Source organism: Thalassophryne amazonica, chromosome 22 (genome assembly GCF_902500255.1).
Source record: "Thalassophryne amazonica chromosome 22, fThaAma1.1, whole genome shotgun sequence".
NCBI lineage: Eukaryota > Metazoa > Chordata > Actinopteri > Batrachoidiformes > Batrachoididae > Thalassophryne > Thalassophryne amazonica.
Genome location: NC_047124.1, coordinates 32839173 through 32864363, shown reverse-complemented (window position 1 = coordinate 32864363; position 25191 = coordinate 32839173). Strand labels below are relative to the sequence as shown.

The 25191-nt window shown below is 41.3% G+C and overlaps 1 protein-coding gene and 1 long non-coding RNA gene across 3 annotated transcripts in view; one reads left to right on the top strand and one right to left on the bottom strand.

The window, feature by feature from the left end:
* The window catches only part of LOC117504477, a 757689-nt gene that overhangs the window by 103929 nt on the left and 628569 nt on the right, over window positions 1–25191 (top strand). The gene's annotated exons all lie outside the window — the stretch shown is intronic.
* Window positions 1–25191, bottom strand: part of nrf1 (nuclear respiratory factor 1) — a 76855-nt gene that overhangs the window by 37335 nt on the left and 14329 nt on the right. The window contains exons 2-6 of one of the 2 annotated variants that reach the window (XM_034163941.1): window positions 15321–15414; window positions 15006–15150; window positions 9698–9812; window positions 9489–9615; window positions 22–162 (exon numbers count right to left, since the gene is read on the bottom strand). In XM_034163941.1, coding sequence (XP_034019832.1) covers window positions 22–162; window positions 9489–9615; window positions 9698–9812; window positions 15006–15150; window positions 15321–15377 — 585 coding nt within the window. In that variant the 5' untranslated portion in view covers window positions 15378–15414. Of the gene's footprint in view, window positions 1–21; window positions 163–9484; window positions 9616–9697; window positions 9813–15005; window positions 15151–15320; window positions 15494–25191 lie in introns of those variants that run through there. The other variant, XM_034163940.1, reaches the window with a different exon arrangement.

Sequence of the window (25191 nt, the reverse complement as noted above, 5' to 3'; positions counted from 1 at the left end):
AGTCACTGGATCCAACCTCACCTGGGTCATCTTGTCCACAGAGACTGGGATGCCATCTATGGTGAGCGGAGGCAGCTCTGAGGCCAGCTCACCTCCAGGAGGGGCGTGTTCAGCCAGAGCGTTCTCCAGGTCCTCCAGCATCACGCTCTTATACTTCCGTACCTAGATGACAGAAGGTGAGTTATAGTTAGAGCTGAAATTAATGCTACAGGACGTTCCTGTGGGCGAAAAGGCATCACCACCAATTTGGATTAAAAAAAATGCAATCAAACAAATAGAGATGTGTTTAAAATTTTTTGTGGTTTGATGTGGAGCCCAACTCACACAGGATTTTTTAAGACTGATACCAATTTCAGTACTTGATGATTCTGAAATACGATATGCCGATATATCCACCGATATTCCTTTATTCCCCCAGACAGTCAGAGCAAGAACAGATTTCCCCTAATATTTATTTTGTGTAGTTTTGGTAATGAGTCCACACTATGAAGGTAAGCTCCTTCAGCTTCTCCATTTTATACCTCAATCACACTAGAGGCTGATTGAGCCCCGAATCTGACACGATTCAGTCATGTCAGATTTTTTTGCTTCGCCCCAATCCTTTTGGATTGGATTTAACTGGATGGATGTATAATTTTTTATGTACATATGTACAATTTTTATTTCTTTGGTTAATGGAGTAGGCATCTATAAACTTTGCTTCTGCCTAACCCCTTTCGGCCGCATGGGTGTGGTGTTGGATTATTTTCTCATTTTCTTTGTTGGACTATTTTCTCTTTCTTTCTTTGTATGTTTTGTTAATTGCTTGGATCCATGTGTGCCGAATTCAATACAATTCAATTCAAAATTCGAACCACATTCGGGGAGTGTCGAGGTGCATTCGAAAACGTCGGGCAGCATTCTCACAGCAGTTTAAACAGTCGGGCAGAGTTGTGCACCCGCCTTAAATGTTTTGCTCACATTCAAAACAGTCGTGGCGCAGTCGAGGTGGAAACACCATCGAACGGCAGTCAAAGTGCCGTCTGAACGCATCTGAACTGAAACCGGACCGCAATTGTACAGCTCGTACATGCTTTCTTATTGTTCTTACTGCAATCTGGCAGCTGTCCAGGTACTGTTACCATGTTCCACGTACATTTGTACTGTGTTTGGAGGCTCATTCACACAGTACGCGCACAAATCACTTGGTGGTGGGTTGGAGCACAGTCTGGGTGTTCAGATGGCTGTCCTCCATATTTCTTATTCCCTCCCCGATGTGGCACGAATTTTGGTCTTTTTGATATTCTGCCTGATTCGGCTTGGCTCGTGCTCATTCGTAGTAAGTGTGGTGGGGGTTTTACTCGGGGTCACCACAGCAGATTCAGTACACATTTTATGCCGGATGCCCTCCGAAGTCCACAATACACGGAGAACTAGGAACCTTCTGATCTTGAAGCAGGCGGACAAACCTCTTTCCACCATGCTGCCCTGAATACTTGAAAAATACTAGTTTTGGTAAATAAGACAGCTTTTTTTAAATGAAAAAAATGCATCAATACTCCTGTGATGGAGATAAATGTAAAAGTCTGGTCTAAACAGAATTCAAACCAGCAGACTTTACGTACATGTTGTTTATCGAACACATCTCTATTTAGCAATACTTTGCTGATAACCTGCACATATGTCAGGAGAGATTCCGTGTCCCCAGAACACTACGTGCAGGTAAAATCTGTGCACTTTTGATATTCATTGTTTTTGTTTTTATAAAAGGACTGCGTTAAATTGAACCCTGTTACGCATTTCACCTGACGACTAGTCAGGTGAAATGCGTAAAATGCGTAATGCGTGAAATGCGTAAAGTCAGGTGGTTTAGGCTCGTTTGTTGAGTTCATTCACTCAGCTCTTCGTGTTTCTTAGACAGTGTTGGGACTGTTTACACAGAGACTGCTACCTGCTGCTTTGGACTTGAACTAACAGTCTTTTTCAAGACTTTTTTACTTTTTTACTTTTTAATTTTTTTTTAAACTTTTTACTGTGCTCCAACGCCTAAGGAAGACCTCTAACGGTCGAAACATCGCGACGGAGCACTTTTATCAGCTAACTTTCATTAGCGTTGGCAGGCTAACTAGCTTGCTAACGCTTTCGTTTTTATTTTATTTTTTTTATTTTTATTTTATTTTAGCACCGTTGTCGTGCGTTGCCTGTGCTGCTTCATGGCCTGTTTGGTGCCTTGATTGGGGCACTCCTTCTGCTGAATCACCTCTGGATTATTTGCACATTATTCACTTTGTGTGTTTTTGGGAATCCGCTAGCTTAGCGTAGCTACTAGCTCTTAGCCGATTAGCATGGCGGCTTCTCCTGTCTCTCCCGCACTTTTCTGCTCTGGGTGTGAAATGTTTAGTTATTCCTCGGCCTCCTTTAGCAGTAACGGTACTTGTAATAAGTGCAGCTTATTCGTAGCTTTGGAGGCCAGGCTGGGCGAAGTGGAGGCTCGGCTCCGCACCGTGGAAAATTCTACAGCTAGCCAGGCCCCTGTAGTCGGTGCGGACCAAGGTAGCTTAGCCGCCGTTAGTTCCCCCCTGGCAGATCCCGTGCAGTCGGGAAAGCAGGCTGACTGGGTGACTGTGAGGAGGAAGCGTAGCCCTAAACAGAAGCCCCGTGTACACCGTCAACCCGTTCACATCTCTAACCGTTTTTCCCCACTCGACGACACACCCGCCGAGGATCAAACTCTGGTTATTGGCGACTCTGTTTTGAGAAATGTGAAGTTAGCGACACCAGCAACCATTGTCAATTGTCTTCCGGGGGCCAGAGCAGGCGACATCGAAGGACATTTGAAATTGCTGGCTAAGGCTAAGCGTAAATTTGGTAAGATTGTAATTCACATCGGCAGTAATGACACTCGGTTACGCCAATCGGAGGTCACTAAAATTAACATTAAATCGGTGTGTAACTTTGCAAAAACAATGTCGGACTCTGTTGTTTTCTCTGGGCCCCTCCCCAATCAGACCGGGAGTGACATGTTTAGCCGCATGTTCTCCTTGAATTGCTGGCTGTCTGAGTGGTGTCCAAAAAATGAGGTGGGCTTCATTGATAATTGGCAAAGCTTCTGGGGAAAACCTGGTCTTGTTAGGAGAGACGGCATCCATCCCACTTTAGAGGGAGCAGCTCTCATTTCTAGAAATCTGGCCAATTTTTTTGGATCCTCCAAACTGTGACTGTCTAGCGTTGGGACCAGGAGGCAGAGCTGTGGTCTTATACACCTCTCTGCAGCTTCTCTCCCCCTGCCATCCCCTTATTACCCCATCCCCGTAGAGACGGTGCCTGCTCCCAGACCACCAATAACTAGCAAAAATCTATTTAAGCATAAAAATTCAAAAAGAAAAAATAATATAGCACCTTCAATTGCACCACAGACTAAAACAGTTAAATGTGGTCTATTAAACATTAGGTCTCTCTCTTCTAAGTCCCTGTTGGTAAATGATATAATAATTGATCAACGTATTGATTTATTCTGCCTAACAGAAACTTGGTTACAGCAGGATGAATATGTTAGTTTAAATGAGTCAACACCCCCGAGTCACACTAACTGTCAGAATGCTCGTAGCACGGGCCGGGGCGGAGGATTAGCAGCAATCTTCCATTCCAGCTTATTAATTAATCAAAAACCTAGACAGAGCTTTAATTCATTTGAAAGCTTGTCTCTTAGTCTTGTCCATCCAAATTGGAAGTCCCAAAAACCAGTTTTATTTGTTATTATCTATCTTATTGTCTATCGTCCACCTGGTCGTTACTGTGAGTTTCTCTGTGAATTTTCAGACCTTTTGTCTGACTTAGTGCTTAGCTCAGATAAGATAATTATAGTGGGCGATTTTAACATCCACACAGATGCTGAGAATGACAGCCTCAACACTGCATTTAATCTATTATTAGACTCTATCGGCTTTGCTCAAAAAGTAAATGAGTCCACCCACCACTTTAATCATATTTTAGATCTTGTTCTGACTTATGGTATGGAAATAGAAGACTTAACAGTATTCCCTGAAAACTCCCTTCTGTCTGATCATTTTTTAATAACATTTACATTTACCCTGATGGACTACCCTGCAGTGGGGAATAAGTTTCATTACACTAGAAGTCTTTCAGAAAGCGCTGTAACTAGGTTTAAGGATATGATTCCTTCTTTATGTTCTCTAATGTCATATACCAATACAGAGCAGAGTAGCTACCTAAACTCTGTAAGGGAGTTAAGAGTATCTCGTCAATAGTTTTACATCCTCATTGAAGACAACTTTGGATGCTGTAGCTCCTCTGAAAAAGGGAGCTTTAAATCAGAAGTGTCTGACTCCGTGGTATAACTCACAAACTCGTAGCTTAAAGCAGATAACCCGTAAGTTGGAGAGGAAATGGCGTCTCACTAATTTAGAAGATCTTCACTTAGCCTGGAAAAAGAGTTTGTTGCTCTATAAGAAAGCCCTCCGTGAAGCTAGGACATCTTTCTACTCATCACTAATTGAAGAAAATAAGAACAACCCCAGGTTTCTTTTCAGCACTGTAGCCAGGCTGACAAAGAGTCAGAGCTCTATTGAGCTGAGTATTCCATTAACTTTAACTAGTGATGACTTCATGACTTTCTTTGCTAACAAAATTTTGACTATTAGAGAAAAAATTACTCATAACCATCCCAAAGATGTATCGTTATCTTTGGCTGCTTTCAGTGATGCCTGAGTTATTTTCATTAGTTACTTCATCCAAACCATCAACATCCTTATTAGACCCCATTCCTGCCAGGCTGCTCAAGGAAGTCCTACCATTATTTAATGCTTCAATCTTAAATATGATCAATCTATCTTTGTTAGTTGGTTATGTACCACAGGCCTTTAAGGTGGCAGTAATTAAACCATTACTTAAAAAGCCATCACTTGACCCAGCTATCTTAGCTAATTATAGGCCAATCTCCAACCTTCCTTTTCTCTCAAAGATTCTTGAGAGGGTAGTTGTAAAACAGCTAACTGATCACCTGCAGAGGAATGGTCTATTTGAAGAGTTTCAGTCAGGTTTTAGAATTCATCATAGTACAGAAACAGCATTAGTGAAGGTTACAAATGATCTTCTTATGGCTTCGGACAGTGGACTTATCTCTGTGCTTGTTCTGTTGGACCTCAGTGCTGCTTTTGATACTGTTGACCATAAAATTTTATTACAGAGATTAGAGCATGTCATAGGTATTAAAGGCACTGCGCTGCGGTGGTTTGAATCATATTTGTCTAATAGATTACAGTTTGTTCATGTAAATGGGGAATCTTCTTCACAGACTAAAGTTAATTATGGAGTTCCACAAGGTTCTGTGCTAGGACCAATTTTATTCACTTTATACATGCTTCCCTTGGGCAGTATTATTAGACGGTATTGCTTAAATTTTCATTGTTACGCAGATGATACCCAGCTTTATCTATCCATGAAGCCAGAGGATACACACCAATTAGCTAAACTGCAGGATTGTCTTACAGACATAAAGACATGGATGACCTCTAATTTCCTGCTTTTAAACTCAGATAAAACTGAAGTTATTGTACTTGGCCCCACAAATCTTGGAAGCATGGTGTCTAACCAGATCGTTACTCTGGATGGCATTTCCCTGATCTCTGGTAATACTGTGAGAAATCTTGGAGTTATTTTTGATCAGGATATGTCATTCAAAGCGCATATTAAACAAATATGTAGGACTGCCTTTTTTCATTTACGCAATATCTCTAAAATCAGAAAGGTCTTGTCTCAGAGTGATGCTGAAAAACTAATTCATGCATTTATTTCCTCTAGGCTGGACTATTGTAATTCGTTATTATCAGGTTGTCCTAAAAGTTCCCTAAAAAGCCTTCAGTTGGTTCAGAATGCTGCAGCTAGAGTACTGACGGGGACTAGCAGGAGAGAGCATATCTCACCCGTGTTGGCCTCTCTTCATTGGCTTCCTGTTAATTCTAGAATAGAATTTAAAATTCTTCTTCTTACTTATAAGGTTTTGAATAATCAGGTCCCATCTTATCTTAGGGACCTCGTAGTACCATATTACCCCATTAGAGCGCTTCGCTCTCAGACTGCGGGCTTACTTGTAGTTCCTAGGGTTTGTAAGAGTAGAATGGGAGGCAGAGCCTTCAGCTTTCAGGCTCCTCTCCTGTGGAACCAGCTCCCAATTCAGATCAGGGAGACAGATACCCTCTCTACTTTTAAGATTAGGCTTAAAACTTTCCTTTTCGCTAAGGCTTATAGTTAGGGCTGGATCGGGTGACCCTGGACCATCCCTTGGTTATGTTGCTTTAGACGTAGACTGTGGGGGGGTTCCCATGATGCACTGTTTCTTTCTTTTTTTGCTCCGTATGCATCACTCTGCATTTAATCATTAGTGATCGATCTCTGCCCCCCTTCTCGGCATGTCTTTTTCCTGGTTCTTTCCCTCAGCCCCAACCAGTCTCAGCAGAAGACTGCCCCTCCCTGAGCCTGGTTCTGCTGGAGGTTTCTTCCTGTTAAAAGGGAGTTTTTCCTTCCCACTGTGGTGCTTGCTCATAGGGGGTCGTTTTGACCGTTGGGGTTTTTCATGGTTATTGTATGGCCTTGCCTTGCAATATGGAGCGCCTTGGGGCAACTGTTTGTTGTGATTTGGCGCTATATAAGAAAAAAGTTGATTGATTGATTGACTAGCAACTTACCACAAACACAGATGATTCCTATGTTGCTCAATCATCTTCTGTCAACTGATTGTGGTGTATGTACCACAAACTGTTTACAAAAGGAGAGCTGCAGAGTGCCTCTGGTGGGCAAACTGTACAATGACAACACTCATGTCAGACCTGATCTACTGTCTCTCAGTTTCTTTTTAATTGTCATTTATCAGCCATCATAAAATGCTAATACCAATACATATCTACAAGTACTTCATACTGATTGATTATATCAGCTCGTCGATCTATTGGTCTGGCTCTAGTTATGATGTCCCTGAACAAAACGGTTTGGCAGCACACATGTAGGAGAACAAAGGCTGTTCATGTCCTGGTGCTTCATGTCTTATTCTATGGTTGAAGGACTTTGAGACTAACCAGTGATCTAATAGGATAACTACCTAAATTGATCTGAGGTCTCTTCTGAGAATCTATGGGATTAGCTGGACTGGACTGACTTTGTTTCAAGCAAGCATCTCCTTAGGAGCTTTAGATAAGAGGTCACTTGTGTAGTGAATGAGCATTAGCTTTGATATTTTGGCCATGTTGTGCATTTCTCTGTGCGTGAACCAGCACGTAGGTGTCTTAGTGTCGAGGAGCCAAGCAATTTGGGAAAGGCCAAGAGTACGCCCATGCTGTACCTGTCTGTGGCAAATAGATGGTTACTTTCAAGAGAAAGAATGGACCAGTTTTCTGATGGTCACTGATTGTGGTGTAATGGTACATCTCTCTCATGTTTTGATATGACTCAAGGTTTCAATGTCATGGTACCGTTAAAAAAAATGGTACACCCTGTCAGGTTTCCTCATTCAGGTATCGAAAAGACCTGCACAAAATGATAATTATGGAATGACATTGTTCAATAAGTGGCTTAAGGATCTACGGGTTCCACATCATGGACATTCTGCCTGAAGTTTTTATAATGCATTTTTTGTTATATTGAAATAAACCTCTGAACATAATATGATTCACTGTTAAAGTTGCAGATCATTCTTCTTCTTCTTCTTCTTTTAAACTGAAATCCTATTGTTCATTATTATCACTTACTGAGGCGTTGCTGGGCTGGTAGCATAGATTTACATTTACGCTACCTGTCCATACCTGTCCACAGTAATGGGCGGGTATCCCAATACCCACCCGCTGTGCATAAAGTGATGACGTCATAGCATGCGCAACCCAAAAACTGTCTGCAGACGATAAAATGAAAAGGCGAGATGTGTGTGTTGGTCCCAATACGGATATTCCGGATGATTTTATCATGGATCGTCCGACAATGAACAGCAACAAAAGCAGCCAGCTTGATGAGGACGCCCTGGCGAATTTGGAGAGCAGCGCGGTACCAGCCAACACGACAAAAGTTAAAGTGAGCCAACTTTTTATGTACGCGTTTTCTGGGTGTCGTGCGTTTTGAAATGACATTAAATATTGTTAATGTGATTCCATGTGTTGTGTATCTCAGTAAGTGATAATAATGCAAATAACATGCAGTTGTTGTGCGGTATGCATTTTCAGAGGCCCGACATCCATGCCCAGTCGCCCGAAATGACCGATATTCGCCCTTGTCTAACTTGGGCAAATATCTGTCATTTTGGGTGACTGGGCATGGACGGAGGGACTCAGAAAATGCATACCGCCCTCCAAAAGCGTGTTATTGTATTAGTATTGTTTAAGTTTTTTTTCTGGTTTCATGTTTTTTTATTTGCACTCTGAGTTGTTGATATCCAGGACAGGGGCCAGATCTGTGGTGTGATGGACGCGGCGATGCTATAACTGTGACAAACCAGCATTTGAGGTCAGCTGCCTGCCGCAAATGTGACCGACCATGTGGTTTGCTGATGTAATGCGTCGAATGTGTAACATGTGATATGTGAAAAGACAACTGTAGCATGTTCATTGTGTAACTTTAGCACAACTTTTGTGCTTATGACAGGTGATGTCACGGCATGTACGACAACGTTATAACTACCAAAGAAACAGGAATTTCCAAAGTATGTCAAAGTTTGTGATGGGAAAAATAAAATTTGAATAACTTGAAATTCCTGCCATGGTTAAAACAAGACCACAGCACAAGGACAGACTATCTCGGCTCATCACAGGCACCTTCACAGACCCTTTAAGGTTTCAAACCGTGGCCTTCTACCATGTGTATCAGTAAAAGTGAGAACAGGGCTTAATGGAACCTGCTACATACAGTAAATGCAGCCTTATTCTGGTGTGAAATTGTTTCCAACGTACCAAATCATGTCCCTTCTGTGTGATGTTACCATAAAATGATACTCAGCTGTGATCTCATTCATTCTGTTGAGGTCATCTCTTCAATGGGACAATTTAGTTGAATGTTTACTGTAATGCAATAACCAGCAAATGCATGTTGTTCACTACAGCAATGCTGTACAACAGTGTTGCTTTTGGATGATGTAGCAAAAGAATTATGGGTAATCAAGTGGCATGGAGACTTTATAACGGGTCGGTGCTGCACGGGAAAATAAGCTGATTGGTTGCATTTCCCACCTGGTCTAACATAACTAGGAAAGAAACAAATGCCGTCTATCCATGTTCAATGTTTTCTGAAATGTTCTGCTAATACAGTTTTTTTTTTCATTTCTTAAGTGACAAATGGTTTCCGGTACAAACTTCAGTGGCCCCAGTGGTGACGCTAATCTGAAAATGTCTACCTACACACAACCAGCTATGCGCGCCAGCCAAGATGGCACCGACATACATCACTACCGTGCTGAAAATATGGTGATTGCTGTAAAGATTAACAATCTCATCACACAAGCTCCAACAACTCACCACATTCTCCAGAGGAGCGGCGCCAAACACTTTGAAGACAGGGTTTGGTTTGGAGGGGGAGATACACAGAACGATGGCCTGCTGGCCCACCCTGGTTGTGTACTCATCCAGGGTGGCTCGTAGCTTCCTGTAAATACACACTGTTAGCAGAAAAGCCCAAACACCCACCGCTCACTGCTGTGACTGGTTTCTGGGTGTTTAAAACTCACCTGAGCAGACGCGTCTGCTGCCTCTTGCGGATGGACGGGTTGGATTCAAATATATGGGGCCGCTTCCTTTTCTTGCCAGTTGCCACGGCGGCAGCAGCTGCCATGCCCACCGGCCCTGCACGAAGACAACAATTGTAACTTGTTAAATCAACCACAGGTGTTCAATCAGAATGAAGAGTGCCAGAAGACTGCGTGTGAATTATAACTTCTCTTGTCTACACTAAAACGAGCATCCAACAGTTTAACGTACAGCTGTTAAAGTGCAAAGTCATGTTTAAATATTACTAAATATTACACTGGAACTATTATCTTTGTTTGTTGGGAGACAGTTAAAAAAAATTACTAATCAATCAAGAAATAAATATAAATGCAGGTGCTTGCATTGTGATGTAGCTCACTACCACCACCTGCTGCTCATTTAGTAGTAGCACAAGGAACTCAGACATTCTACAAATAGAGGAAACTCCAGTTCATTGTCCAACTATGATAATCTAGTGAATGATCCGGAATTATAATGTGAAAGAAGACAAGTCGTGGATAGGAATGGACTGTGAGGTTGCAGACCAAGAAAAAAACTGCATTTCTGCAGAAGAGAGACCTTCAAACCAGAATGAGGTATGCTAAAGACAACCCGGAGAAAGATTATGCAAACAGAAACCCTGTCCTTTGGTCAGATAAGACAAGACTAGAGCTCTTCGGCCACAGAAACAATGCTTATGTTTGGAGAAAGAAGGGAGAGGTGTATGATCTAACGAACACCATCCCCATAGTGAACAAGGGCAGTGGGAGTATTAAGCTGTGGAGGTGTTTCAATGCATCTGGAACTGGGAATCTCCTCTAAGTGGAAGGAATCATTAAGAAAGAAGGATATGTTAAAAATTTGAAAGAAATCCTCAAGCAGTCAGCAGCAAAACTGGGTCTCGGTTGTCGCTTTGTCTTCCAACACAACGATCCAAAACACATGTTCCTCCTGGTGAACAACTACCCCCAGAAGACCAAAGTGATCATTACTGCCTGGCCTGCACAAAGCCCTGACTTGGATCCTGTTGAAAATCTGTGGGGCGAACTGAAGATCAAGGTCCATGTCAAAAGACCATCAAATCTGGAGGAGCTTGAGAGATTTGCCAAAGAAGAATGGGTTGGGATTCCTCAGGGAACATGTCTGGGGCTTGTTTAAAACTACAACAAACAACTGCAAGCTGTTATCCAGCAAAAAAGGACACACAACCAACTATTAGCATCAGGTGGGCTAATAATATTAACCTTGGTAGTTTTTGTGAAATCATTTTGTTTGCGAGTGCAAAGCAAAATAATGTAAACATCCAAAGTAGAACTAAGATGTTTAGAAATGCAGTCAGAGAAATAATGACTGCCTCTGACTCACGACTGAAGGAAGAGAGAGAGAGAGAAAGAGAAAGAGAGAGAGAGAGAGAGAGAGAGACAGACGACTTGCTTCAATTGAAGTCTTTATTATTACCGTGGGAGTGAAAAAGTGATACTACTACTTCCTTTTCACTGAAGAAAGGGAAGTAGTAGAAATCTTACATACAGGTTTTCAGATATCATAAGCAGGGTTACCTAGCAACAGCTTCCCCAGTCATTACTCTCCTCACCGTCCCAAACACAGCTGCTAAACTTATCTAACTAAGGTCGGCCTCGGCCCTTCTCAGATGATAAGTGTACATTCTCACACAAGCTTTAGCAATAAACAGTCTTGTTAAAATGCAAGCATGAAACACAATATATTCAAAGAACTTACAATCACACAAAAATAAAAGATGCACACTTTTCTGGTGTTTCTCATAAGCCCATAATGACAAAAAAAAAAAAAAAACATATTTTCCTCACAAATGCTGTGTTGAAAAAGCACTTGGAAAAATTTTGAATAAAATGTTAAATTCATAGGGGGGGCTGATGATTTCATCTTCTGTATATATACACACAGCCAATTAAAAATGAAAATGTGACTATTCTGTTACATATGCAAGACATGAACAACAAATATATTTATTATTTATTTTTATTAGAAAATGTTTTATACAGGATAAGTGCAGAAGGCAAAATAATTAGTGAAGTTGTTGCATTCTTTTATTTAAGTTTTGAAAAAGTAAAAAAAGCAATTTTTAAAGTCACAGATTAGGCCAAGGTTCAGTCATTACTTGAAATGTTATTTCAAATATTTTAAATGTTCAGTCAACATTTCTATAAAGTCAAGTCTTTTGGAAGTGCTGTATGACAAAACTATTAAATGTGTGCTGTTTGCTACAGTGAATGTGAATGGCTACTAAAGAAGAAAAAAAAAAAAACTGAAAAATTTGTTCATGACCTTCCAAGGCCAGCAGGGCTGTAGTGCCTAGAGGGGAGGTCTGGGGATGTCCTCAAGAAAATTTGGAAATATTACATGCAATTTAGTGCAATAGTGCTGAAAGTTTCTGGTTCAAACCCCTGCCTATTCTCTGTGTAATATGGAATTGAATCAGAAAAGGGCATCCGGCGTAAAACTACTGCCAAATCAACATGATCTGCTGTGGCGACCCCGAGTGAAAGCAAGGGAGCAGCCAAAGGGACTGACCTACTTACATGCAGTCTGGTGCATTTTAATATAAAAAAAGCATATTTTCCCACATTAGCCAGATGATGAGCCTATAATACAGTCTGTCACATGGATTAGAATACAGTGTTATTACTGTTTCATAAAGTCACATATTTCCATTGGATTGTAATTGTTTTCTCTCTACACTTACCCAAACATTTGACTTTTACAACCTCAATTCCAATGAAGTTGGGACATTGTGTGAAATGTAAATAAAAACCGAAGACAATGATTTACAAATCCTCTTCAACCTTATGTTCAATTAAATACACCACAAAGACAAGTTATTTAATGTTCAAACTGATAGACTTTTTGTTTTTGTGCAAATATTTGCTCATTTTGAAATGGATGCCTGCAACATGTTTCAAAAAAGCTGGGACAGGGGCAACAAAAGACTGGGAAAGTTGATGAATGCTCAAAGAACACAACTTTTGCATCCATGATCTGATTTGTAGCTTCAACAAGATGCGGTAGTTTTCAGAACTCAACGGACTTAGCAGTAAAATCTGGAATGACGTCTCTCACTGGCTGCTACCTGTACAAGCAGTGGCTGTGGTGTATTTACGTCCGTTTGTCACGGATGTAAATATCTGGATTTCTGAAAATTTCAGGAAGACTCACATCACTAATTTTTAGATGTTTGGATTAGTTTTAATTTTACTGCTTCATGTTCTGTATTGTATTGACTTAGAAAAACCCATGCTATAATTCCACACACTCCGATACAGTAGGTGGTGGCATGCACCTCTTAATCTGGTTTGCAATCTGCCATTAAACAAGTCTTATTAAAGAAGTTTCATTTTTACTTATTGAGAAGTTTTATTTTTATTTCAGACTGTTGCTGGCAAACCTGACCATGGCGAGCATTTTCAAACACTGATTCAAGAGTCTTGACAACATTATCTTTTAAAAGTTGCTAGCATCACATAGTGCAAAGCTAACAGCTAATGTTAGCATGGGTGACAGACTCCCCACTCCACTTCATGGGTGCTGCAGTCAGGGTACCCAGCAATTACCTACCTCACCCACCTCAATTCACCCCTCCATTACCGCAAACCAGGTGACTACAGCACTGCGATGTCTCCACCCTAGGAAGGCTGCGGGACCTGACTTGGTTTGTCCGAGGCTCTTGAAGGCCTGTGCTGTGGAGCTGGGAGAACCGCTGCAACAGGTCTTCAACCTGAGTCTGCGGCTGGAGAAGGTTCCCTTACTATGGAAAACATCCTGTATTGTGCCAGTTCCCAAGATCAGTCGCCCTCGGGAGCTCAATGACTACAGGCCAGTCGCTCTCACGTCACACGTGATGAAAACATTGGAGCGACTGGTTCTGCAGTTCGTGCAGCCCCAGGTGCAGGCAGTGAGGGATCCTCTCCAATTTGCCTACCGGGAGAGGGTGGGTGTTGAGGATGCGGTCCTCTATCTCCTACACCGTGCTCTTAAGTACCTGGATGGGGGGGGATGCACTGTGAGAATGCTATTTTTTGACTTCTCCAGTGCTTTTAATACCATCTACCCCAGCCTTCTCCAGGATAAACTCAACATCATGGCTGTGGACCCCCATTTAGTGAGCTGGATCTCAGACTACCTTACCAATAGGCCGCAGTTTGTCCGGGTGGGGGACTGTAGGTCTTCAACTCTGACTTGCAGTACTGGAGCACCTCAAGGCACAGTGCTCTCTCCTCTCCTCTTCACCCTGTACACCATGGACTTTCGTTACAACTCCAATACATGTCACATGCAGAAGTTTTCAGATGACACTGCAATTGTGGCATGTATTCGGGAGGAGGACGAGAGGAAGTACAGAGACCTGGTGAGGGACTTTGTGCAGTGGTGCCGGCTGAATAAGCTCCAGCTGAACACCACTAAAACAAAGGAGATGGTGTTGGACTTTCACCGGGCGCCACCCTCTCTGCAGTCCATTAACATCGGTGGAGCGGAGGTGGAGGTGGTCTCCACGTATAAGTACCTGGGACTACATCTGGACAATAAGCTGAACTGGGCAACCAACATGGACGCTGTTTATAAGAAGGGCCAGAGCAGAATGTATTTTCTCAGAAGGCTGGCCTCGTTCAGAGTCTGCCCTAAGTTAGTGCACCTGTTTTATCTGGCTATTGTGTCCAGTGTACTTTTTTATGCCGTGGTGTGTTGGGGGGGCAGCGCTTTTAAGAAGGACATTCATCGACTGAACCGGCTCATTAAGAGGGCCGGTTCTGTAGTGGGTCTGGGCTTGGACTCTGTGGAGACAGTGGTGGAGCAGAGAACACTCACAAAGACCCATGCCATCCTGTCTAATGAGAGTCACCCTCTGAACTCTGTCTTCTCCATCCAGAGAAGCTCAGTAAGCTCGAGATTTCTCTCACTGAGATGTTCTACAGAGAGACTGAGGAACTTATTTGTTCCGCGTGCCATCAGGCTGTTTAACGAGGCCTCTGCTGGGAGGAGCAGAAGGGAGAATGTGCTTTAGCAGCTAGTTTTTAGTTATTATTTATTTATTTTTGTGGTGGGCTTTGTTCCTTCCATTTTGTTGTATCTTTTAATTCTATCTATCCTTGGAGCACAGACAATGCACAATTTCCCTTGGGATCAATAAAGTATCTATCTATCTATCTATCTATCTATCTATCTATCTATCTATCTATCTAATTAAGCAGTTAGCCCTCAGGGACACATTCAATGACGCTAAACAACTGACAAATTCCTACTGGCTGGACTCACCTGCAGCGGCTAGGTGGGCGGTAACCTCATCGGTGCCTGCAGAGTTGAGGATCTCTGTGTCATCATATGGGTCGTCATCTGGGGAGGAGGTGGAGTCTTCTTCGGCGCTCATCATGGATGATTCAGTGAAGGTAGTTACATGTACCTATACACAGTTAAAAAAAAACAGATTTAAATATTAAAAAATACTACCTCTGCATGAGGTGGAAAGGATTTGGGGGAAACTGACTAAAAACAGTAAAAGCAACTTTGTGAGTAGCAGGAAGTGTGAAGAAGGCTACTGTTTAATTATTATGCTGAGACACGTTGGCTTACAGCGTTGGCCTCAATTGTGGTCATGTGTTCGGTCTGGTGAACGGCGTGCTCCTCCATAACCTAATGCACGTTGCCAGGTAACACACCACAATGGCTGAGGAGAGATGAAAAAAAAAAAAAAAAAAATTCTAAGTAATCATTTAATGAACCAAAGAACATGCACATCGACTGGTTCTTCATACTCTAAAGTTTACGGCAACTCACGTAATACTGCACTCTGATCATGTCAGTTTTTAATACCGCCTTCTGATCTTGTCAGTTTATAATACTACCCTCTGGTCGTGTCAAGTTTATAATACTGACCTCCAGCGAAACTGCGGCCATTGCTCACTCTTATGACCCACTGCAGACAACAATGGAGGACGCCATCCTGGAGGAGTATATCGGGGTGTACCAGTATTGATGAAACCACTTGGATGGGTGGTGAAATGGTTAATTCCCATTTGATCTACTTCCATTTCGTCTACACTGAAACTCCCATTTTGTCTTACAAAGGTAGACAAATGGGAAAACTGTCAAAATCGGGTGTAGACAAAATGGGACATAAACCAAATGGGAGTAGACCAAATGGGAAGTTACCGGTGAAACATTTTCACAGCAAACAAGGCCAGTTGCCTCAAGTAAACTTGAGGAAGCTTCTGTACACATTAATATATTAAAATAATCAAAGGTCTGTTCTGTAAAGGGGTTGGTCCATAGATGCTTTTGGTGAAACCTGATCATGCTCAAATTCAAACCCATCTGAGATACACTAAATTTGGATGTCCACTTCAAACACAGCGACAATCAGATCAACTATGTTGATATTATAGGGCTGGGTGATATGGCAAACAATATATTCACAATTTTCCCCCTATACTGATCAGTTTCTATATTTATCACAATATATATAACCTGATTATGCTGCCAGTTTGAAAAAGTGTAACGGCTGAAGCCTAGAGACACCGTAGGGCTTATTACTTCAACTTTAGAATACTTTATACTAAACAACAATGTAAACACTTGACTGCAACAAAATGTATCTGCCACAACAAAGCAAAACAAGCTAGCCTGTCTTGTAAGTATTACTACAAAATCAAATGATTTGATTGACAGCAATAAACAGCTAAACAGCAGCTTATAATGTGTACAGTGATAAAAGTATTCACCCTCAGCAGGAACATAGCACCTTAGAAAAACCAACCAAAAAAAAAAACCTCAGAAAAACCAACAAACCACAGCAGCAAACAGACCATTATAGGATCACAGGGCCTTTCTGCAATGCATTAGGCGATTAGATCTATCCATTTTGAGTAAAATGACACAAGTCTTATCACCAAAACGTACATAAATTTGACTGTGATTCTTGTTCAAGATCATTTAACCTTCAACCAACCAAGTGGGTTCATCTGACCTCAACCAAGTATTTATATGTGGTGTTATGATGTTTTTAGTCAGAATAATATGTCCTACCATGAATTTGTCAATCTACTTCTGCAACTATTTTTTTTTTTAAACAGGGTATGGCAAGGATAATAGACCGCTATACGGGGTCATTTATGACCCCAATTTTATTTGCTAGTAGAGCTTGTTTGCTTGAGGGTTGATCCCTACGTTATCATGTGCACAAGAAAGTGTCATTGATGGATATAAGGACAGCAATTTTATATCCCCCTTCTGCTCTTGCATACAGCACATGACAATAAAGTTGTTTTTTCTATGCCACTAGGGATTTTTATTATTTGAAAGAAGATAACTGTAATTAATACGATTCTTGTTTTTTTTCCCCTTTCAAGACGTCTGTATATCATAGGAACAATGGTGTAATACATAATAATGTATTTCTGCAGTCAGCTGAGCTTTTATTTGTGTGTCAAACAGCAAAGACGGTGATGTCAGCATCAAGAGGGATCCTCTTTTCTCACTGTTGGTTCTAAGGCATATTCTTATCATTGCATTTTAATTTTGGTAATTTTACTCTTGGTGTCAAATTTGAAAGATTGTTTGTAGGGTTGGGTGAGGTATGAATTTTTCCAGTTCGATATAGATTCTGGTGGTGAACGATTCTCCCATTTGAAATTGGCTTAAAAATGAGGTCAGGTGTTTAGATAACAAAAATACATTTCGTCTTTTTACCTTAAAATTGTCAGGGCATGAGTTGGTCTGCTTCGGGGTTTTGATTAGTTTTTATCTGATTGGTTGTTTTTTTCTTTTGACAATGTTCTTGGTTGACTTTTTCCCTGTGTTGGGTTCTTTCTCTCTCTCTCTCTCTGACCTCGCCCTCTTTCTGGTGCCTTTTGCGCACACCTGTCTCTTTGCCACTCATTATCTGGAGATATATATATTGCTCATGTTGCTCTGCTTCTTCGCCAGATTGATGCGCCCTGTGCCTTTATTCCCACCTTTGATTCCTGTGTCCATTGTCCTGCCTGCTTTAGCGTGTTATCGACCTCCAGCCTGTTCACTCCGACCTTGTTTAAGCCTGATGTTAATTGTACTTTTCCTGTGTTTTTTGGACTGCCTATCCGTGTACCGACCTGTGCTCTCACCTCACTAAAGTTTTGCTTAAACCCAAACTGCCGACCTGAGTCTTGCATTTGTCTCCAGACAAAACCACCTGTCAAAAACGAACAGACACAAATAATATTTAAAATAAAACAGTATTTCCTAAATATGCACAATAAAAATGCAAGCTCCACAAACATAAATTAAAAACATCTTAAATAATAAAGATAAATCTAACACATTGCTGGTTGATTTGGACTTTCATTATGTTGAGCTGAATTATTTAGTCAATAATGTGTGTTGCATTGCTTGATGCTACGTATCCAGACAATCTGTGACCTTGAGCTTGCCGGAGCATAATAAGTATGCCATAAGTTATTTGACCAGTCAATGTCAGTGGCCTTTACTGAGACGTTAATAGAACTGACTGGCTACATGGCTTGTTTATATGTTTAAGAGTCTATATTTAACCTAGGCTTCATCTCACCATAGTTAATATGGCTCTATGACAACTATTTCTTAGAACAGTGTATTAACTATCTGATCTCTGGCTCCACTACAGGTGCTACTAGCGCTGGACCATAACACACTCAGCCTCAGAAAATGCGTAGTCTTTCAGAATGATGATGGGCTGCCTCAAGTGTTTGAACAGATTATCATCATTTTATTTCCTAAAGTGAAGCTGATATTTTATATTGTGATACTAGCATGCGTGCTAAGTCTAAACAGAAGTCTTCTTGTGTTGACATGCGACATAGTCATGGTCCTGGCCCAGTGCTACAATGCAACCAGAACTTCCATAACAAAGCCTTTGTGGTGATGTCCACCGTATAATTAGCATCCTGGACAAAAACCATCACTTTTATGTATTCCTCAGATTTTTAATAGTCCTATCAACTACACTCAACAAAAATATAAACGCAACACTTTTGGTTTTGCTCCCATTTTGTATGAGATGAACTCAAAGATCTAAAACCTTTTCCACATACACAATATCACCATTTCCCTCAAATATTGTTCACAAACTAGTCTAAATCTGTGATAGTGAGCACTTCTCCTTTGCTGAGATAATCCATCCCACCTCACAGGTGTGCCATACCAAGATGCTGATTAGACACCATGATTAGTGCACAGGTGTGCCTTAGACTGCCCACAATAAAAGGCCACTCTGAAAGGTGCAGTTTTATCACACAACACAATGCCACAGATGTCGCAAGATTTGAGGGAGTGTGCAATTAGCATACTGACAGCAGGAATGTCAACCAGAGCTGTTGCTCGTGTATTGAATGTTAATTTCTCTACCATAAGCCGTCTCCAAAGGCGTTTCAGAGAATTTGGCAGTACATCCAACCAGCCTCACAACCGCAGACCACGTGTAACCACACCAGCCGAGGACCTCCACATCCAGCATGTTCACCTCCAAGATCGTCTGAGACCAGCCACTCGGACAGCTGCTGAAACAATCGGTTTGCATAACCAAAGAATTTCTGCACAAACTGTCAGAAACTGTCTCAGGGAAGCTCATCTGCATGCTCGTCGTCCTCATTGGGGTCTCGACCTGACTCCAGTTCGTCGTCGTAACCGACTTGAGTGGGCAAATGCTCACATTCACTGGCATTTGGCACGTTGGAGAGGTGTTTTCTTCACGGATGAATCCCGGTTCACACTGTCCAGGGCAGATGGCAGACAGCGTGTGTGGTGTCGTGTGGGTGAGCGGTTTTCTGATGTCAATGTTGTGGATCGAGTGGCCCGTGGTGGCGGTGGGGTTATGGTATGGGCAGGCGTCTGTTATGGACGAAGAACACAGGTGCATTTTATTGATGGCATTTTGAATGCACAGAGATACCGTGACCAGATCCTGAGGCCCATTGTTGTGCCATACATCCAAGAACATCACCTCATGTTGCAGCAGGATAATGCACGGCCCCATGTTGCAAGGATCTGTACACAATTCTTGGAAGCTGAAAATGTCCCAGTTCTTGCATGGCCGGCATACTCACCGGACATGTCACCCATTGAGCATGTTTGGGATGCTCTGGACCGGCGTATACGACAGCGTGTACCAGTTCCTGCCAATATCCAGCAACTTCGCACAGCCATTGAAGAGGAGTGGACCAACATTCCACAGGCCACAATTAACAACCTGATCAACTCTATGCGAAGGAGATGTGTTGCACTGCATGGGACAAATGGTGGTCACACCAGATATTGACTGGTATCCCCCCCCAATAAAACAAAACTGCACCTTTCAGAGTGGCCTTTTATTGTGAACAGTCTAAGGCACACCTGTGCACTAATCATGGTGTCTAATCAGCATCTTGATATGGCACACCTGTGAGGTGGGATGGATTATCTCAGCAAAGGAGAAGTGCTCACTATCACAGATTTAGACTGGTTTGTGAACAATATTTGAGGGAAATGGTGATATTGTGTATGTGGAAAAAGTTTTAGATCTTTGAGTTCATCTCATACAAAATGGGAGCAAAACCAAAAGTGTTGCGTTTATATTTTTGTTGAGTGTATTTAGTGCAACTAGATCACGTAGTAGCAAAAGCATGTTAGACCAAAATACTGGCTTCCCTTCAGCCATTCATCCCCAACACTCCCTCCTCAACCCTGCATGCATTTTGGTCCAGCAAGAAAACAAGGAACAGAAAAACTCAGATTACAACACACAATGAGGGAGTGCAGGACGTCATTACAGTTTTATGTAGAAAGCAGTCGTTGTCTGGAATATTAAAGTTTAAAATGAAGAAGTGTGCGGCCTGGGAGAAGAAGTGTGCGGCCTGAGAGTGCAGCCGTAAACGTGAAATCTCTTGAGCAAAGTGGGCTTAATGTGATTGGTTTTGACCCAATGAATGGGGCCCTAAAATTAAGGTGGCTACAAAATTTCTTGACTCATATAGATTCTTTATGGTTCAGTTGACATGATTCAGCTGCGTGTCGTCAGAGCGAGCTGCAAAGTTTGTACCTGAGTTTTCTGGGGTGGTGTTTGTAGTTGCCATCTGCCACGCCGGTGTTTGCCAACCCGGACAGTGGGAATACCACCTCAACCGGCAACTTAGCCCCGCGACTGGACGGCAACAACGTCCGAGGCCCGCCCAACGTGGTGAATTCACTGAGGCCGCGCGCTGCGTCATTAAAGCCGCGCGTCACGAGTGCCGCTTCCCCGAGGCCTCGTGCAGCCACCGCGGATCCATCAGCGCGGAAACACCGAGGCCGCGCGGCACCAGCGCAGTGCAGATCCATCCCGGTGACAAACAACGCAGGCTGTTAACATCGGCGATCGACAAGCTGCTCATAAGCCGACCATGGGGCCTAAGAAGGTTCTGACAGCGGAGGAAGGTGACGATATTAAAAAATCTCTGGACTTTCTATCAGAGGAGATTTCTGTTGTGAAACAGCAACAGAAATCAATCATGGATCTGGTGGAGGAGGTGAAGGCATTACGGCTCCAGAACGCCGAGAAAGACCGGCATCTGGTGCAGCTGGAAAATAGAGTGGCTGAATTGGAGCAGTACACCAGAATTACCGACGTCATCATCACAGGTCTTCACATCAAACCACGGTCCTACGCACGGGCGGTAACAGATGAGAGCGGAGGGGATCCCAGTGAACAGGAGGTCAGCTCTGTGGAAAAACAGGTTGCTGATTTCCTCCTATCTAAAGGTATAGAAATGGATTTAAGTAACATTGAAGCGTGCCACCCTCTGCCCCGGAGAAATAAAGGTGATAAACGAACCGTCATCATGAGATTCATCAACAGAAAACACAAAACAGCACTGTTAAAACAAGGAAGAAAACTGAAAGGGACAAACGTATTCATCAATGAACATCTCACCAAACGGAATGCCGACATCGCCAGGAAAGCACGCTTCTTAAAGAAACAGGGAAAAATCCAGCACACATGGACTTCAAACTGTAAAATATTCATCAAACTGAACGGATCACCAGAACAAGCAAAGGTTATGGCAATAAAGAACATCGAGGAGCTGGACAAATATGAACAATAGGTATGAGGACTCAAACACATCACAGCACCATGATGCAGACTGGAGCAAACCACTCATCCACATCATCTACACCCGGAGACAAGAGAGACATAATGACTAAGGATAATGATCCGTTTATTTCTGCCCAGGAGCTCTGTCTAGATACATTTAATTATAGTAACTCTGCTAACCACCCCTTCGAATCTGAAAATGATCCTGATACCTTTTTCAGTGAGAATATTGTGAGACAGTGCAAATATTTTACAGAAGAACAATTCAAAAATTATAAAATCAATGATGAAGATTTTTCAATTATACATTTTAACAGCAGAAGTCTTTCTCGTAATCTGTCCACTATTAATGATTGTTTGAAAACATCCAAAAAACGTTTTTCAGTTATTGCAATTTCAGAAACATGGTTAAATGAGGATAATAAAGATCGGGTATATCTTGATGGTTATGAATTGTTCCTGGTTAATAGGCAGACGAGAAGGGGCGGAGGTGTTGCATTGTTTGTAAGGTCAGATTATAACTGTAAACTCATTAACAACATGTCATTTACAGTGGACAACATCATGGAATGTGTTACCATAGAAATTACATCTATAAACTCCAAAAACATAGTTGTTAGTTGCATTTACAGAGCTCCTGGGACAAATATTGACACCTTTGAAGACATTATCTTAGGAATGTACAACAAAATCAACAGAAATAAGCATTTATTTGTCTGTGGAGATTTCAATATAGATTTTTTAAACCCTCACAATCATCCACAAATTACCTCATTTATAAACACCTTGTACTGTTTAGGACTGTTTCCAACCATCATTCATCCTAGCAGAATAACTATGGACTCAACAACTCTCATTGACAATATTTTAACTAACGTTATATCCGGTAATCTTAGTGGGGGACTACTGGTCAGTGATATCAGTGATCACTTGCCAGTTTTCTCAGTCTTTGAATTGGAGGGTTGTTGTAAGTATCGAAGCAATATCAAATTCATGAGTAGAAAAGTAACACCTGAAACAATTGATAATTTAAGGGAGGATTTATCAAGTCAGAATTGGTCAGATGTTTTTGTTGATGATGTTGACAGGTCATATGATGCTTTCATTTCCATTTTTTCCAGTTTGTATAATAAACACTGTCCATTTGTTGACAAAATATATAGAAATCAATATAGCAACAAACCATGGATAACTAAGGGACTTCAGAGGGCATGTAAAAAGAAAAACGTACTATATAAACAATTCATAAAACTACGAACTAAGGAAGCTGAAAGTAAGTATAAAACATATAAGAATAAGTTAATCAATATCATGAGACTCAGTAAAAAAACATATTATAATGAGTTACTTGTCAAAAATAGAAATAACATCAAAAACACATGGAACATATTAAATGAAATAGTAAAAAAGAATAGAGTAACTAGAGATTATCCTTCATTTTTTCAGAGTAACAACTACATCAAGATTGATAACGACGAGTCTATTGCTGAACACTTTAATGAATACTTCGTTAATGTGGGTAAAAATCTTGCCAGTAAAATTGACTCATCAACTAATAACTTCTGGGTAAATAATTCAACGTTTAACAAATCTGTTTCAATGTTCATTGGTGGTACTCATGAAAGGGAAATACTTGATCTGGTTCATGGTTCAAAAAGTAAGAAATCAACTGATTTTAATAATTTGGATATGGCTTTATTAAAAAAAGTTATTGATTGTATAGTAAAACCGTTCAATTATATTTGCAATATGTCACTAAGTACTGTTAAATTTCCTTCTCAAATGAAAATAGCCAAAGTAATTCCTCTGTTTAAAACTGGTGACAAACACACATTTTCTAATCATAGACCTATATCACTCCTGCCACAATTTTCCAAAATTTTGGAAAAAATATTTGCTAAAAGATTAAATGATTATTTACTGAAGCATAACATCATTTGTGAAGAACAATATGGATTCAGAAGGTCTCGAACTACATCACATGCTTTGATGGACTTTGTGGAAAGTATAGCAACTGCAATTGACAATAAACAATACACATTAGGTGTTTTTTTTTATTTACAGAAAGCGTTTGACACAATTAACCATGGAGTACTATTAAGTAAACTGCAGAAATATGGAATCAGAGGTCTGGCATATGAATGTATATCTAGTTATTTACAAGGCAGATTTCAGTATGTTCAATTCAATGATACAAATTCTGAACTCAGGGATGTCACATGTGGGGTGCCGCAGGGCTCAGTGCTGGGTCCTTTGTTGTTTATAATCTATATAAATGATATAAGTTGGGTGTCGAGTTCACTGAGATGTGTCCTTTTTGCGGATGATACAACTGTGTTCTGTAGCGGTGAAAATCTTGAACAGCTTCTGGACATAGTGGAGAAAGAACTGGAAAAATTTAAGGTTTGGTTTGACGCTAATAAGTTGTCACTCAACCTTGGGAAAACTAAATGTATTATATTTGGAAATAAACAGGCACCCAAATGTAAAAATTTAACTATAAACAATAAGGAAATTGAGTTAGTAACAGAGAATAAATTTTTAGGTGTTATAATTGATAATAAACTTAGCTGGAAACCACATATAAATTATGTGAAATCAAAATTGTCAAAAACTATAGCCATTTTGTATAAAGCCAAAGACCTACTGCCGCAAGAAGGGTTACTTACTTTATATCATTCTCTGTTGGTACCATACGAGGGCTGTCAATAAAGTAACGGTCCTTTTTATTTTTTTCAAAAACTATATGGATTTCATTCATATGTTTTTACGTCAGACATGCTTGAACCCTCGTGCGCATGCGTGAGTTTTTCCACGCCTGTCGGTGACGTCATTCGCCTGTGAGTACTCCTTGTGGGAGGAGTCGTCCAGCCCCTCGTCGGAATTCCTTTGTCTGAGAAGTTGCTGAGAGACTGGCGCGTTGTTTGATCAAAATTTTTTCTAAACCTGTGAGACACATCGAAGTGGACACGGTTCGAAAAATTAAGCTGGTTTTCAGTGAAAATTTTAACAGCTGATGAGAGATTTTGAGGTGATTCTGTCGCTTTAAGGACTTTTCACGGTGCGAGACGTCGTGCTGCGCTCTCAGGCGGCATCATCAGCCTGTTCAAGCTGAAAACCTCCACATTTCAGGCTCTATTGATCCAGGACGTCGTGAGAGAACAGAGAAGTTTCAGAAGAAGTCGGTTTCAGCATTTTATCCAGATATTCCACTGTTAACGGAGATTTTTTTAATGAAAGACGTGCGGACGGATCCGCGCGTCGGGACACAGCCGACGCGGTGCGGCGGCACAGGAAAAACACCTCCGTGTTGATAACCATTTGTAAAATCCAGGCGGCTTTTGATGGCTTTCAGTGGAGTGAGTATATGAGAAATTGTTTAAC